Consider the following 15,569-nt stretch of genomic DNA (forward strand, 5'->3'; position numbering starts at 1 on the left):
CAGTGGGCAGTCTGTTGGTCTCCCTCTTCCTCTGCTCGCCCCTTCTGTCTCTCTCTCTCTCTCAAATAAATAAATACATCTTTTAAAAAAAAATTCTATTTGTCAGAGAAAGAGAGCACAAGCAGGGGATGCAGCAGCCTCCCTGGTGCCAAAGGCAGACACTTAACCAACTGAGCCACCGAGGCTTCCCTTATAAATTTTCCACCAAAAAAAACCCCCAAAACTCATTTTACAAATTTATAATGGGTAGATATATTAATGAAAGCTCATTTAAATATGCACTGGCTTTATTTATTCTGAAACTGTGTAAATAAAGTTTGTACATATGATTTGCTTGCTTTGAAAAAGATTAAGTAGAAAAACTTCCTGTGTAACTTCATGTTGTATTATAGATCTTAATTACTATAATTGAGCTGTCAATGGTGATAAAAAAGTGAAATCAGAACTCCTATAACTCTTTCCCTAAAGCTTTCAGAGTATTAATAGAAGTATTTTGCAGTTTTGTTACAGTTTTTAACTTTAGCAAAAGCCATTTTGGTGGGATCTCAATTATTTTTCTTTACTCATCTTTATTCTCTAATTTTTAAATTTTATTTTATTTATTTATTGGACAGAGAGAGAGAGTCCATGAGAGAGAGAACACAAGCAGGGGGAGTGGAAGAGAAGCAGGTTTCCCGCTGAGCAGAGAGCAGGGAGCCTGATGTGGGGCTATATCCCAGGATCCTGGGATCATGACCTGAGCCGAAGGCAGACACCTAGCCACTGAGCCACTCCGGCACCCTTTTATTCTCTAATTCTTTTATTTATTTATTTTAATTTCTTATTAACATATAATATATTATTAGCCCCGGGGTACAGGTATGTGAATTGCCAGGTTTACACACTTCACAGCACTCACCATAGCACATACCTTCCCCCTTGTCCATAACCCCACCTCCCTATTCTCTAAGTCTTAAGAAGAAATTACTCCCTTGCTATATACCCAAACTTCAAACTATGGAGGTTCATCAGAGTTTTAGAACTAACAGGTAATCTGTGTTCATTAATTTCAAGTAATACACTGTTCTTTGCTACTCCCTACAGCTTATCAGATATGACTCTACATATTATGATGATGATAGTAATTTAAGTATTATTAAAATGGCATTATAGCTCTATATTTGTTTCAGTAGCACACTATTATTTACTAACTCATACTTTCTTCTCCCATTACATAATATTACCTTACTTTAGCAGGTAACATAGGATGATAAAAGATTGAGTGAAACACAGTATTTGTCATGATATAGCATTATTGCTTTCTGTTTTGAGAAGCAAATCAGGGCTGACCTAAGGCTTTGTTTATAAAAGTACATATAAGGTATTTTGGGGTTTTCGTTTTTTTGAAATGGAGCAACTCAAGAACTTTTGCTTATTGTAGTCCTGAAATAACTATCATGTTGTTTTTTTTTTTAAGTGCAGTCCATCCTTGATTTATAAACACCTGACCTAGGGATATTTTTCATAGAATGAAAAAATGTCCATCAGTAAAAGATTCATTTTTTCATCTGATATAACCAGAGTACCACTTTTCTAAAACTTGGTGCTAGAAATTTCTTTTACTTTTTTCCTCTCTCCTCATTGCCTTTGTCCTGTTCTTTCATATCCAGCCCCCAATTTTATCCCACTACTGCCACCATCAACTGGCAACCAGAAATGACAAAGTCACCTGCTTTTGCATCCATATAAACCCTATTGCTCTGTTTTGCCACTAACTTAGTGGTTCTCTAGTGCCGGTGATTCTCCCCTCCCCTGCCTACCCAGAGGACATTTGGCAATGTCTGGAGACATTGTGGGTTGTCACAGCTGGCAGGGGGTGGGAGGAAATACACTCTTGGTATCCAGTAGATCGGGGACGCTGCCAGTCATCCTGTAATAAATAGGACAACCTCTCGTCCTTTACTAATGTCAGTCATGCCAAGGAGGAGAACTTGTATTAGCTCTATTCCTCTATTCCAGCATCAGCTGTTTTCTCCAACTCCTTGTATAACATTTTTTTTTGGTATAACATTTTTTTAATCATTTATTGATTTTTTTTTTTAAGATTTTTATTTATTTGTTAGAGAGAGAGAGATACAGAGCGCAAGCACAGGCAGACAGAGTGGCAGGCTAGAGGCAGAGGGAGAAGCAGGCTCCCTGCCGAGCAAGGAGCCCAATGTGGGACTCGATCCCAGGACGCTGGGATCATGACCTGAGCCGAAGGCAGCTGCTTAACCAACTGAGCCACCCAGGCGTCCCTTATTTATTGATCTTATCAACATGACTGCATTCTTCTTGAGGGTGGTGGTTGTATATTCATATGGGTTTCCCCAGTCTGGGGTATGACACCAGGTACATAGTAAGTGCTCCATGGTAGAATAGTTGAATGCATAAATAAGACACCCCAGACTTCTCCATTGCCTTCCTGGCACTTTCAGAAACCTCCTCTTGCATACCTCTATCTTCCCCACCTCCACTCATTATTTATCTCATCAAATATTAGTGTGTCAGTCCTATCAACAGTATATTTAGTTTCTAAAAATGTGCATGTCCCACAGTGCCCATCTTTCCTGGACATTCCCAGCTAAGACATGAACCTGAGATCATGCTAAGGGAGAACTTCCATGAGGGATTCTTTTAAGATTATGGATGGAGGGACACCTGGGTTGCCTCAGTTGGTTAAGCATCTGCCTTCAGCTCAGGTCATGATCTCAGGGTCCTGGAATCAAGCCCCGCATTGGGCTTCCTGCTCAGTGGGGAATCTGCTGTTTCCTCTACCCTCTGCCTCCTCCCCATTGTTCATGCTCTGTTTCTGTCTCTCAAATAAATAAATAAAATCTTAAAAAAAAAACATACAGAGTGGAACCTTCACCTACAGCCTCTGCTTTGTATACAGATGGAGAAAGGGGGGTCTTCATTTGCCTCCTTTTTAATTTTCTCTACCACAGAACCTGTTAACTTAGAAAGGAGAACATTAGGGGCGCCTGGGTGGTTCAGTGGTTTAAGCCGCTGCCTTCGGCTCAGGTCATGATCTCAGGGTCCTGGGATCGAGTCCCACATTGGGCTCTCTGCTCAGCAGGGAGCCTGCTTCCTCCTCTCTCTCTGCCTGCTTCTCTGCCTACTTATGATCTCTGTCTGTCAAATAAATAAATAAAATCTTAAAAAAAAAAAAAGAAAGGAGAACATTAAACTTTAGAGTTTGGAAAACGCTGTTTTATATATGATACTGATTGGTTGGTTGGCTGGCTGGTTGGTTGGTTGGCTGGTTGGTTTATAGAGCTAGCCTAAACATGATGCTATAAATCTTGAGAATTGTAGAACCTGGGATGACCTCAGACAGAATTCTGTTTTGTGCCAAGGTTCTACCACCCTTCTGTGCCCCCACCCAGCTTTCTATTGAAGTGTAACATATATTTACAAAGTACGCAGCTCAGTGAATTAACCACATGTACTTGGCGCCCAGAAGACCCCACGTATATGTTTCCTAGGGCGCCCTATCAATGTGCCACAAACTAGGTGACTAAGAACAACAGAAATGTAATTCCTCACAGCTCTGGAGGCTGCAAGTTTGAAAGCAAGATGTCCTCAGGGCCACACTCCCTCCGAAATCTGTAGGGGACTCCTTCGTTGGCTCTTGCTTGCTTGTGGACAGTCTTGGGCATTACTCAGCTTACAGCCTTGTCACTCCAGTCTCTGCCTCATTGTCACCTGGTGCCTTTCCTCTGTGTCTCTCTCATGGTTTTCTTCTAAGGACAGCAGTCTTACTGGATTAGGGCACCACCCTATTCCAATATGACATCATCTTAACTAATTATGTCTGTAATGACCCTGTTTCCAAAAAAAGTCACATTCTGAGGTATTGGGAGAGGAATATTTCGACCCAGACACCCTTATATTCTACCCCAGTCACTTTACCTTCCTCCTTCACAAAGGTAACAGTGGTTTTTTGGTTAACATGGTAATATTATAGTAATACTTACAATATTATTATTTAAATAATAACATCCCACCAACCAGTGGTAATGAGCAAGGATGTAATATTCAGTTACATTCAGTAACATTCCATATGTTCTGCCTGGACATATGCATGAAATTGTGGCTTTTTTGGCCCTGCCTGTTAATTACTGAGTTTGAGTCTATTAATTACTAAACTTGAATCAGCAGATACAATATTAACATGCAGAGTCTCTCCAGTTTTGCACTCAGAAGTTCCCCCCTCAACCTCAGCCAACCTATTTGCGTTTTATTACTGTTATTCTTCTGAGCGACCTTATGCTAATTTTTTCAAGTAGTTGTTTACAGAAAACCTTCAAGAACTCTTTTTTAAAAATATTTTTAACTTTAGATTTTATTTATTTAATTGAGAGAAGACAGAGCTTGAGCAGGGAAGAAGAGCAGAGGGAGAGGGAGGGAGAAGTAGGCTCATAGCTGAGCAGGGAGCCTGATGCAGAGCTGGATCCCAGGACCCTGGGATCATTACCTGAGCTGAAGGCAGACACTTAACTGACTGAGACACCCAGGTGCCCCAAGATCTTTCAAAAATGAGCATTTCTGGGGTGCACCTGGGTAGTGTAGTTGGTTAAGCATTAAACTCTTGGTTTTGGCTCAGGTCATGATCTCAGGGTCCTGTGATCAAGCTCTGCATCAGGCTCTGTAATCAGCGTGGAGTGTGCTTGATACTCTCTTTCTCCCTCTCTCACCCCTTCCCACACATACTATCTCTCCCTCTCTCTCTAAAATAAATAAAATGAAAACAATAATAACATTGCTGGCTCAGTCAGAAGAGCATGCAACTCTTGATCTCAGAGTTGTGAGTTTGCACCTCATGTTGAGTAGTAGAGATTACTAAAAAAATAAACTTAAAATAAAAATGAGCATTGCTTATCCAACCAACACGGATGGATCTAGAGAGTATTGTGCTAAGTGAAATAAGTCAGTCAGAGAATGATAAATACTGGATGATTTCACTCATATGTGGAATTTAAGACTTAACAAATAAGAGAAAAACAAACAAAAAAAAGGATTCTTAAATACAGAGAACAACCTGTGGCAGCCAGAAGGGAGGCGGGTGAGAGGATGGTTGAAGTAGGTGAAGGGGTGAAAAGTGCACTTGCTGTGATGGGCACTGAGTAATGTATGGAATTGTGGTATCAGTGTGTTGTACACCTGATACTACAACTTAATTATATGTGGATTTTTTTCTTTAAATCTAAGATAACAAAATCAGTATTGCTGAAAACACATGTTTTTATATTACGGTCCTAGTTTCATGACCTTGTAATTACCTCCTGTAATGTTTTTGTTTGGTCAGGCAGAACAGTATATTCTTAAAGTGTCTGCCATAAAATGAACTGATCTGTTACTGCATCTTCTCCAAGTTTTATCATATTTACCTAAGAAACAGCAAGAGGATTTATACAGATTACCAAAAGCACGAGTTTAATAAGATCAAAAATAAGTATAAATTTTAAGAGCATTCAGGGGAAAAAGTGAAGAATTTTATAAACAAGGCAGTTTTTTCCCCTAAAAAAATCATATCATTAATGTTTTAGGTTTGTGTATTTTTTCTAAATGATTCCAAAAGCAGTTAGGCCAGCTTGTTTGAATAAAATTTAAAACAAACAGCCTGGGGCGCCTGGGTGGCTCAGCCGTTAGATAGCTAGTAGCTAGCTGCCTTCAGCTTGGGTCATGATCCCAGGGTCCTGGGATGGAGCCACTTGTCGGACTCCCTGCTCAGTGGGAAGCCTGCTTCTCCCTCTCCCACTCCTCCTGCTTGTGTTCCCTCTCTTGCTGTGTCTCTCTCTGTCAAATAAATAAATAAAATTTTCAACAACAACAAAAAAAAAAGCCCTACCAACTAGTGATTATAAACCTTTGCAGCTAACAACTTGACGGTGAGTGAATGGAGGCTCAGAAGGATTTGTGCTTGTTAACCCAAGGTCACACAGTCAGGGACACCCAGGACCAACCAGCCATTGAACAAAACTCAAAGCAACCAGAAGACTTTCATTTTTAGGTGGTGATGTTGTAAGTTCTAATCTTAGGAAGAAATGCTGTGCGTTCTTAGGTCAAATTAACTATAAAAATGGTCTATTTTGATCTGTTGTGAAAAGACAGGAATTCCCGTGTCAAACACCAGAGACATATAGGGGGTCAGAACTCTTCTGATTACCGTGTAATTGCTGCCTGGCTTCAAGTGCTGTCCAAAGCATCACTGGAAGATGCAGTGTGTAGGTAGCTGTGAAAGCAATTTTAAGGCAGATTTTTATTTGTACTGCACATATACTTCACCAGCCTTCTCATTTCCCATAAAACATTTTATATCCAAGGCAATTTAAAAACTTTTTTTTTAAATTTATGTTTTGTAAGGAGGATAAGCCAGTAACTAATACATCAAACTTGCTGCTTGGCGCCATATTGAGTCCCAGAAATGACCTGGCATTATGAAAGATTCTTCTTCAAAAGGATTAATGAATACAATAATGTTTTCTTTCTTTCTTTTTCTAGCCAAGGACCTTTGTCATCCATTAGAGCGGTAATCAAGAGATGTAAGTTTGTTTTTTCCTGCTCTGTATTTTCCTCTGTGGTATTTTAAATGATGGTTTAAGCTTCCAGCAAGTGATTGTATTTGATGAATCTTATAAAGAACCCAACAAAAGTAGCTTCCCTCTTCTCCTAAGGAATAATAAACCATTTCAGGCATTAGTTTTTCAACTTTTCTTTTCAACTTTCATTTATTGATAAGCCCATTCCTCAGAATAATATTTTCCACTCACAGAACTAAACTATTTTTAAAAATACGGATTTTATGGTCAATTTTTATGATCTAAAATAAATTTACCATTTTCTATAGGTAGAAACATCTGATGGGTCCCTGTCCTTTTTGATTCATTTGTTTCTGTAGTGTTTTTATTTAACTGTATAAATGCCTGTGGAGATCGGCTCATTTTCACATACAAGTACCAGAATAGAATTCTCTCCAAAATGGTGCATTCATACTTTTCAGTCTTACCTCTTAGTTAAAGCTTTAGCAAACCTCTTGGTTAAAACTTGGTTTTGGTGCAGAATTTTTACATTGTTTTTAACAGAAGAGTCTGCAAAGTTCCCTATAGTTTTAGGGAAACTAAACAGAACATGGATTACCTGTTTTAAATATAAGGAGGGGATTTTTTTTTTTTTTTTCTTTTTTAAACCAGCAGAATAGATTTCGTTCAGGAGTAGCAGAGAATTGCAATCTGGGACAAGCAAGCTACAGCAATACCATAGGCAAGTGTGCAGAACAAAAAGAGAAAAACATAAAAACATTCTTTTAGAAAGTGAAGGGGGGAATTGGGAAGACTATTACAAACAAAAAGCCCATTGGAGTAAACTGGGGAGGTCAAAATACAGTGGCTTCTCACTGGCTGAGTTGTGACAGTCTCTCATTGACTGAGGTTTTGCTATGGGAGAAGGAAAGCCCTTCTTCTTCCTGAAGGCGGAGTATCACAGTATCTGCTGAGCTCCACCTCTCCCTGTTGGATCTGCAATTGGCGACAAGTGGTAGAGCATGAGAGCTCCCCCTGCCAGCCTCTCACCTCCTTCAGAATGAGGTTTCTGATAAGGTGGGGATTTTAGATGTTCTTTGCAGTATTTGAGCTGAGGTCACCACCCCGAGGAGAATGTACCCTATTTTTGAAAACATAATTTTGTAGTACTGAGTATAAATTTAGGATATCCATGGATTGTGAAGAGCATGCATTTGAACCATTGCAGTGAAAATTTCACAAGGTGGCCATACAGAAGGATATTCTGCATTTCCCACGTTTTATATTTGTTGGTAGTGAATTATAAAGATATGGGAATGCCACAGTATATGTTGAAGGGAATTCGGATATGAAAATGGAAAATTCATGCCTTAGAGCCCTTTGAGGGCAGGGTGGTGTATGGAGATGATTGGGAGGGGGCACAGAAAATTAAAAAAAAAATCAGGGTCTGGAATTTAGGCAAGAGTTTTTTGCTAGAGATATAATTTGAGGTGGTCAAGGTTATAGGCAAAACCTAGGAGTAGCTGAACCCTTAAAGAGGAAACTTAGAGGCCAGAGAAGGTGATAAAGGGCAGAACCCTGGGAAATAATTGATGTCTGAGAGGCCACGCTCTGCCTTTAGGGTGCCATAGAGCAAAAGGTGAATGACTACCTGCCCCTCCCCCCAAATTCTTCCTTGCTAAGGAGGAGAGACTGAGTCCTGTCTGCTGGCTTCTTCTTGGATTTTAGGACCTCTTTGTTGGGGACTGTAATTTGAACCTGACTTCCCATAGGTCCTCTAGGATGGGTCTTGCTTCTACCTTGAGGCCCCTGTGCTGTGCAAGGCTTTTAGAGAAGGCAGACAAGGTAGAGGGGGCAAAAAAGAAAAAAAGACTGAAAAATAATGATCAGAAAATGAAAAAAAAAAAACAGGAGACAACTGTACCTTAGAGGTTAAGGGAAGGGAGATTTTTTAAAAGGATAAGTGAACTGCAAATAGCGCTTAATGTTTCAGTAAGAACAAGCCGAAGGTGGCTGAGAATAGGTCATCATGTGTGGCCCTTAGGCCAGTGGTGACCTTGGAGAGAGCACTTTCAGTGGAACACTGACATTGGAAGCCATGCCTCAATTTAGAATATGTGGAGCTCGGGACAGCTGGGGTAGGCTACTCTTTTATGACATTTGGCGGTAAATAAAAGAAGGAAAGGCCGAGGAGTATCAAACAGAGGGGAGATTTGAACATGCCTATTCAGGATTGGAAGCTTGGAGACATTTGTAGGCAGTAGGGAAGGAATTTGTGGAGAGATCAGACTAGCACATTAAAAGAGGCATTTGGTGAAATAGCAGAGGAGGGAGACGAAAGGAGGGAAAACTTGCTTTGAGGTATCTTTTTAAAAAAAAACAAGAACAAAACTAACTCGGTTGTCTTTTAATTCTTATTGATCAGTTACTTTGCGTATACTCAGAGAAATACTTGTTAGTTGTATTATTCCTGGATGTTTAGGCAAGAAGATCAGACATCCTCATGTAATACCATGTAAATGCAGAATGAAGAATAACTGTGTCCTCCCCTTCTCTTTTGCACTTTTTGCCCATTCTGTAAGAAAAAGCTGTAAACTTTACTTAGTCATCCTTCTCCAGTAAGGAGGACTTCCATTACATTTGAAAAGCAAGGTTCCTTTACTGGTGGTATTTTAAATTCTTCCATAATGATACTGGTTCCAGTCAAGTCTTGAGATCCTTCTTTTTGCAGTCATTCTTGTGAGCCCTAAATATTATGGGTAAAGATTTTGAAGGATTATAATTGGATATATCTGGAATTTCATGCTTTTCCTTTCATTAACTTTTTAAGAGAAAATTATTCTCTGAAATTCAGATTCAGCTACTCTTCATTGCCTGGAGTCTGGAACTGCTCACATACATTATAAGACAGTGCTCCACATGGTAGATGTTAACCCCATTTTACAGACGGTATATCACTGAGTCTCAGAAAAATGAAATGGCTGCACAAGGTAGATTGGAGATGTTAATCCAAACTGCCTGACTACGAGGTCATTGAGCTTTGAAACTACAGATGTTCTTGTTACCACGTCAAACACGTGACTCATACCATCTCAAGGATATGTTAGGGAGGTGGGTTTTTTGTTTTTTTGTGCGTGTGTGATTATTGTGGTTTTCATTGGCAAGGTGGTCCTGTAGCAATGATGCTTATAATAATCCTTCTATGTGTTTATTTCATGTGATCATCATTTAATCAGTAATTTTGAATTATTTAGAATCAGGATTAGCTTCCGCCTCTCTTGGCTCCATGAGGAGTTAAACTGCTTCAAGGACCAAAGTTCTCCCAGCCCTTCTCATAATAGGCTGTGTGACCTGGGAGAATTCATTTAACCTCTCTGTGGCCCATCCTCTTCATCTGTAAGGTTAGAAAAGCAAGGTTAGAAAAGCAAGGATAATCACTGAGCGTCTGTCTGTGCTTATGATCCTGTTGGAATTTAGAAGGATTCCTTATTAGTAGTAATATTGCAAATCCAGATCTCTGTCTTTATTATAAACAGCTGAATATGAGTTTATTTTGTACTTAGAATTTAACCATATGAACTAGACAAGTTTGAAAATAATTCTGTGGAAAAACAGGATAACTTTTAACTGTGGCCTTAATCCGAAAGGCACAGAAGAGTAGCTAGCAGTTTGTGGCAGGGTTCAAAGGAACATGTTGGTCTGTATGAGCGTCAGTGGCGAATTTGATCGTCCTGGCAACACCTACACCAAGTCTGTTTGATCTGGGAAAGCGAGAATGAGAGGAAGTGAATAGTTGACTTATTAGCAGGAAGACTGAGAGATGCTGTATGAAAATCTAACATATTTCTAGCAGCTAACCTTGCTCAACACTGGCAAAAAGAGTCGGTCATTCTATAAGGATCAAGAGAGAAAAGAGATTTCATACATCAGTGAGTACGAAGGAGAAAAAGAAATTCAAAGCAGGAGAGAGGAAAGCAGTGACTCCCAAAGGACGTGGAGGAGATCGACAAGTAAGGCTGGGAGATCTGCCCCCTCCCGAGGGGAGTATCCCTCTGCCAACCAGGGACTCCTGCCACTAATCACCTCTGCTGTGAAGGAGCGAAATCAAGTGAAAAGCCACTGATTTAAGAGAATGTAAATTGACTCCCGGGTTCCCCTTTAAGTACTATATTCATAGTTTAAAATTAATCCCTGTTAAAGTAGCATATTGATTTTTCAAAAATGGTTTTTAGGTTTTTTTGGTTTTGTTTTGTTTTTTTTTTGCAGTGTTGTTAAAAACTGTAGGTAGGTTTATTTTTACTGGGGTTATGTAGGTGAATGTCCTGGTCTGTAGAGATGTCTCCTTGTCTGTTTCTTTATTCTCTGAAACTGTGGCGCATCAACTTCCCTTTTCTGTCCCAGTGTGCAGATGGGAGGAAACTCAGCATGCAGAACAGTCCTGTTCCTGAATTCCCTGTAAAGCCTAGGCAACTGGTTCACTCTTCTTTTTTCTCCCTTTCCTCTTCTATAACCCCTTCTTTTTTTCCCTTAGCACTCATGAATAGTGCACAGCCAAAATGCCCCGTGGAAGAGGTACGTTTGTGACAATGACATGGTATCTTTTTAATAGTGTTGTGTCTGCGGATTCGGGCTGTCGCGACGGTGGTGACGTGATCATAGCACTCTCGTGCCTCTGTCTGACTTAATGCAACCGTTCTTACGAATCAGATACCCCTCTCAGAGCTTGAGCCTCTCTGTCCTCTCTTACTCCAGGAGACAAAACGTACCTCTGCTTGGTTTAGCTCTCAATAAAAATTCGACAATGCCATCGGCTAAGGATACACGTGTAGGATTCCTGATAGACCAGCCCAACAGTTGTCACAGCTCCCCCTACTCCAGCCTAGATTTCATCCCCACTGCCCACCTCCACCCCTGCACCCCGGCTTTGGCAGCCTCCGTCGTTGGAGAGGATCCAAAGTTAATAGGAGGAAGGAAGGAGGGATTCATGTCCTTAGCCTTCTCAGTCAGAAGAATGGAAAAAGTAGACTACTAGAGAGAGAGAAAGGCAGCTGGTAGAAACAGTTTATATCGGAAACAATTTCTCCTTTGTGTGCATATCTTTACAGTGTGGTACTTGAAGCTTTTCTTAAAGGAATTGTAAGAATGTGCTTCTTGAAAATAGGAATACTGTTCTCCATTACACATACGTGTAATGTGTGGCACCGTATGTGACATTTTCCAGATCATATGATTAAGACTTGATTTAATTTAAAAATAAATTTGGAAAAAGTCTGAACCATCTAGTTTTTTGAGTTTGAGGCTTAAAGGAAAACTTGGTGCTGGGTATACTGTAGTATGTGCTAGAAACATGTTTTATAAAAGTGTTATGAACAGTTTTTGCATTTCTTACCATTATCTTTGAATTTAAGTAATAAAACAATTTAAAGGTTATGAAATTCCAGAAATATTAGAAAATAGATGGAATTCAGATCTCTTTCACTTTCTTTACAATAGAGTTGTTAACAGCTATTGCAAAAGTACAGTCTCATGGATTAGAATAGATATTTAAAATTTTTTCTGCCCATTGTAAATTCATGTCATTGTCGTAATGCTCTTACCAGGCAATTTGTATTTAATAGTTGTCTTCTTTTCCCTTTCACTCTTCAAATTATTTTCAGAATCACGGGATGTGCTTTGGGGAGTTTTTGAAATCTGTGTTTTCTTATGCAATTCAAATATGTAAATAAAATTATTTTTATGCCATATAAAAAGATCAGTTTGATTTGCTTTTCTACTTATGGATGTTAAAATTCAGATATCCTCTATGATTTGAAGTATCAGCTAACTTTTTCCAATAATGTACCCATAAAAATTTAAACCTTAATTGAATGTACTGATTTTGTATTTTAACAGTTTATTCTTTCTTCTGTAGCTTCTCGGAGTTCTTTTCAGAGTGAGCTTCATCGAGATAGGAGGTATGGCTATAACAGAGGTCATCTATTCTGCTAATAATGAAATCAAAGTGTGCTGCCCGTTAACAAGTTAAATATTTCTCTTTCATACGCAGTGTGTTTACATAAGCAGTGTTCTGCCTCATCAGTACATTTCCTGAATTAATCTGTAAGCTCGAATGATGAAAATTTTGGTGGGAAAAGAAGCAATACAAACCTCAGAATGTTCTTTTGGCAATAATTATTTACTGAAGTTAATTGTTTAAATGTTTATTAAGTGCTTTATGTAAAGAACTGTCATAACTGCTTCAAAGAGTTGCTCAAAGAAATGTTTTGTACCTCCTCACTGCTTAGTAAATGTTGCATAGATAAAGATAGAAACGATGGAAGAATAGGAGAGGAGAAGAGGCAGGATGGATGGATAACTAATTGGATAAATGGCTGGATGACTGGTTGGAGAGGAGGAGGGAGGGAAGGAGGGGGAAGGGAGGGGAGAGTCGCTGGATAGACAGAAGGAAGTACCAGTAGACAGACAGATGGTTGAATGGATGGAAGCAGCATGGATAGGGGGATTTTTATAAGACAGGGTACCTGCTTTCACATTTCTTAACAGGGTAATATAGAATAATGAAGAATGAGAATTTTAGCATCAGACATAACCGAGTTCAAATTTTGATTTCACTGCCTTCTTGTTGTGTCGCCTTGGGCAAGCTGCTTAACCTTTTCTTAGCTTCTGTATCCCCATCTTTAAAATGTTGCTAATGAGGGAACGTGGCTGGCTCAATGGGTACAACATGCGACTCTTGATCTCAGAGTTTTAAGTTCGAGCCCCGTGTTGGGTACAGAGATTTACTAAAAATAAAATCTTTAAAGAGAAATGTTGCTAGTCATACCTATCTCAAGGCTGTCGTAAGGATTACTGCATGCGTAGTGCTTAATATTTATTAGCCAATACCTCATTAGTTAGACAAAAGCTTTAAGCAGAGGTCTTTAGGTAATGCAATTCAAATTTAATCAATGAGCAGGTTCTACTGTTTCATGAGCTAGCCGAGAATGTGTGAATATGCCCAGTTTTGATAATAGCAGGGCTTTTTCTTTCTTTCTTTTTTTTTTTTTTAAGATTTTATTTACTTATTCAACAGAGAGATAGAGCCAGAGAGCACAGGCAGAGGGAAGGGGGGGGGGGGGAGGCAGGCTCTGCACTGAGCAGGAAGCCTGATGCCAGGGCTCAATCGCAGGATCATGGGATCATGACCAGAGCCACCCAGGTGCCTCAATACCATGCCTTTTTTTTTTTTTTTAAAGATTTTATATATTTATTCAACAGAGAGAGAATACACACAAGCAGGCAGAGGCAGCGAGAGAAGCAGGCTCCCTGCCAAGCAAGGAGCCCAATGCAGGACTTGATCCCAGGACCCTGGGATCATGACCTGAGCCGAAGGCAGCGGCTTAACCCACTGAGCCACCCAGGTGCCCCTGCAGTGCTTTTTTATTTTCATTTTCTGTAGAGTGCTAGAGAAGGTCAGGGCAGATCTCATTATCCCTGCTTGTTAGATAATAAAACTGAGGCTCAGAGAGGTTGATTGCTTGCTCAGGGTCACACAGTTGGTGTTTGTTAGGAAATGAGGTTGACTATAAAGTTTAAACATGAGAATGTAGGGACGCCTGGGTGGCTCAGTTGGTTAAGTGGCTGCCTTCGGCTCAGGTCATGATCCCAGCGTCCTGGGATCGAGTCCCACATCGGGCTCCTTGCTTGGCAGGGAGCCTGCTTCTCCTTCTCCCTCTGCCTCTGCCTGCCACTCTGTCTGCCTGTGCTTGCTCTCGCTTCTCTCTCTATGGCAAATAAATAAAAAAAAAAAAAATAAATAAACATGAGAATGTAGAATCAGATTAAGAAAATGATGAAAGGAGCCATGCCTGAGTTGCCTGAATTACTGTGGTGCCAGTATTAAAGGTTAGTTACCAGAGTCATATACCACACTGACTAGGAGCACAGACACACATAGCAGGGTCTAGAGATGAACATGCAATCTCTAAACACTTAGAGAAGACTTTGAATTGGGGCAGAGGCTGGGTGAGGAGGAAAAGGATATTGTTCTTTTTTGGTATCATGTCAGAGTATATAATTTATAATGGCAGAAAATGAAGCAGTTTTATTTGACCGGTGTACTTTCTGCCTTACCATATATTATTTATATTCATGGTATAGGCTGGATAGCAGAACCCTGGAATGAAGAGATTGTGTGAGCCTTCCTTAGCCCTTATTCTTATCCAGCAAGGCAGAGCTGAGTATGCTTAAGGTACATCTCTAACTTTGAGCCCTGGAGTCCTGGAAGATGACTGTCCTCTGCTCCCTTGGTAGCCCAGGCCAGATAGGTCATTTCTAGGACTACGGCAATTCTTATGTAACTTTTTTGAGGCAATGGTTGTTTTTAGGAATCTTTGAATGTTTGAGGCAGACAATAGCTTGTTATCAACCTGCAAACCCTCACTGAGGTCTTATCTGCTAGGCGCCCAGAGATCACCATCGTGGCAGCTGAGCCCCTGAGGCCGGCCTCTTGGTTCCCAGGAGCCCCACCCCCGGGACTGGGATTTCCCCCATCTTCTGCAGCAGGTCCTTGGAGGCCCAGTGAGCTGGTTCCTGCTGAGGTAAATAAATATCACATTATCTCTCTGCATTTTATTTTTTAAAGTGAGTTCAAAGATAAGAAGAGTGAGACTATTAATACATCAGTACTTTGGCTCTTGTCCATAGATGTCTAAAATCTTCATTCTTTATTTTGCAGCTCCCACCATCTTATGAACAAGTCATAAAAGAAATCAACCAAGTTCAAGTGAATACTACAAATAATAATAATGCTGCTGCCACTCCAAGGCACACAATTACTTCTGCAACTCAGACTGACTTTCCAGAAGAAATAGACAACCAGCTGCCTCAAAGTAATGCAAGTAATTTGTCTTCCCTAATTCTGACCTAGATCTAGGGGAGTTATCAGTAGGCTTCTGGCCTTTAAAATGATTTGTGACTTGTGCATAATTCATTGAGCTCTGCTTCCCAGTCAGTGTGATCACTGTGTGCTTCCATTATTTTGATTTG

General features: G+C 40.1%; 1 protein-coding gene across 7 annotated transcripts in view; it reads left to right on the forward strand.

Annotated features, from left to right (window-relative positions):
• The window catches only part of SH3D19 (SH3 domain containing 19), a 170,428-nt gene that overhangs the window by 109,436 nt on the left and 45,423 nt on the right, over positions 1–15,569 (forward strand). For 3 of the 7 annotated variants that reach the window (XM_045078328.1, XM_045078327.1, XM_045078330.1), the window contains exons 3-6: positions 6,526–6,566; positions 12,454–12,496; positions 14,983–15,121; positions 15,259–15,421. In XM_045078328.1, coding sequence (XP_044934263.1) covers positions 6,526–6,566; positions 12,454–12,496; positions 14,983–15,121; positions 15,259–15,421 — 386 coding nt within the window. Of the gene's footprint in view, positions 1–6,525; positions 6,567–11,073; positions 11,115–12,453; positions 12,497–14,982; positions 15,122–15,258; positions 15,422–15,569 lie in introns of all 7 variants that reach the window. The other 4 variants (XM_013059159.2, XM_013059160.2, XM_045078331.1 and 1 more) reach the window with 3 other exon arrangements.

Source organism: Mustela putorius, unplaced genomic scaffold (assembly GCF_011764305.1).
Source record: "Mustela putorius furo isolate JIRA1106 unplaced genomic scaffold, ASM1176430v1.1 tig00000242_pilon_pilon_pilon, whole genome shotgun sequence".
NCBI lineage: Eukaryota > Metazoa > Chordata > Mammalia > Carnivora > Mustelidae > Mustela > Mustela putorius.